The sequence below is a fragment of the Bison bison genome, unplaced genomic scaffold (assembly GCF_000754665.1).
Source record: "Bison bison bison isolate TAMUID 2011002044 unplaced genomic scaffold, Bison_UMD1.0 scf7180017464574, whole genome shotgun sequence".
NCBI classification, from domain to species: domain Eukaryota; kingdom Metazoa; phylum Chordata; class Mammalia; order Artiodactyla; family Bovidae; genus Bison; species Bison bison.
The window spans coordinates 1-1,125 of record NW_011373674.1 but is presented as its reverse complement, the minus strand read 5'-3'; the positions used below and the strand labels follow the sequence as shown (position 1 = coordinate 1,125).

At 71.5% G+C, this 1,125-nt stretch overlaps 1 protein-coding gene across 1 annotated transcript; it reads right to left on the bottom strand.

Annotated features, from left to right (window-relative positions):
• Positions 1–8: 8 nt before the first annotated feature.
• On the bottom strand, positions 9–1,119 carry LOC104984503 (calcineurin-binding protein cabin-1-like). Its single transcript, XM_010834294.1, has 2 exons — positions 1,029–1,119; positions 9–587 (listed from the first exon to the last, which is right to left on the bottom strand). Exon 2 carries the CDS (start codon positions 537–539, stop codon positions 183–185), a length of 357 nt encoding a protein of 118 aa, XP_010832596.1. The 5' UTR covers positions 540–587; positions 1,029–1,119; the 3' UTR covers positions 9–182.
• Positions 1,120–1,125: the final 6 nt, after the last annotated feature.

Genomic DNA, 1,125 nt, shown 5'->3' with positions numbered 1-1,125 from the left:
CTCGTAGGGGTCGGAACGCCTCGGGCCCAAGGCCTGCGGCTTCCCTGGAGCCAGGATGACCACAGACGTCTCCCACAGGGCCAGTCCCGAGGACGACAAGGAGGGTCTCCCGCACCCCAAGAAGCCCCCTCTGGGCGACGGCTCAGGGCCAGGCGCCGAGCCAGGGGGCAAAGCGGGTCCCCTCAACCACCGGCCCATGGCCATGGATGCAGGGGAGGGCGCAGACCAGGCCGGGGAGCGCAAGGACAAGGAGAGCCCCCGGGCCGGCCCCGCTCAGGGTCCGCGCCTCGGGCGGTGGCGTCACACGTGTCCATGGGCTCAGCGGGGCCGGCCCGGGGGCTCTCCTTGTCCTTGCGCTCCCCGGCCTGGTCTGCGCCCTCCCCTGCATCCATGGCCATGGGCCGGTGGTTGAGGGGACCCGCTTTGCCCCCTGGCTCGGCGCCTGGCCCTGAGCCGTCGCCCAGAGGGGGCTTCTTGGGGTGCGGGAGACCCTCCTTGTCGTCCTCGGGACTGGCCCTGTGGGAGACGTCTGTGGTCATCCTGGCTCCAGGGAAGCCGCAGGCCTTGGGCCCGAGGCGTTCCGACCCCTACGAGGAAAGCGAGAATTAGACGCGTGGTCTCTGGTGTTTCCTGCCCCAGGCACCGGCAGTGCCCACCCCGGCCTCTCCCACTGAGGCCACTCTGGGCCTGCCCGTCTGCCCGCTGGTCAGGGCTGGGGCCACAGCACTGCCTGCAGGGCCCTGGCCATGGCTCTGCCTCTGAGGAGCAGCCGCCCTGCCCCGCCGGCAAGTGCGCTGGCTGCAGGGATGAGCCCACCCAGGCCCCCCACCAGGCCCAGCCAGGCTCACTGGGCAGGGGGCACGGCGGCCGACAGCCCTGGCTCACGGTCACCCCCCCGCTAGGGTGGTGACTGGCCTCAGAGTGCCCAGCCATGAGGAGACGGTGAGCGCAGCTCCTGGAGGGGGGCTGGCTGGGTGAGGGCGTGGGCTGAGGGCCCCTTGGATGGCGCTGGTGGGTGGGGCGCGCACCTCCGTGAGCTCGCTCAGCGTGTCCTCCAGCACCTTCACAGTGAGGATGAAGGCCCGCTGTGCCAGGACCTGGCGGTCAGCATCTCGCAGATACTTC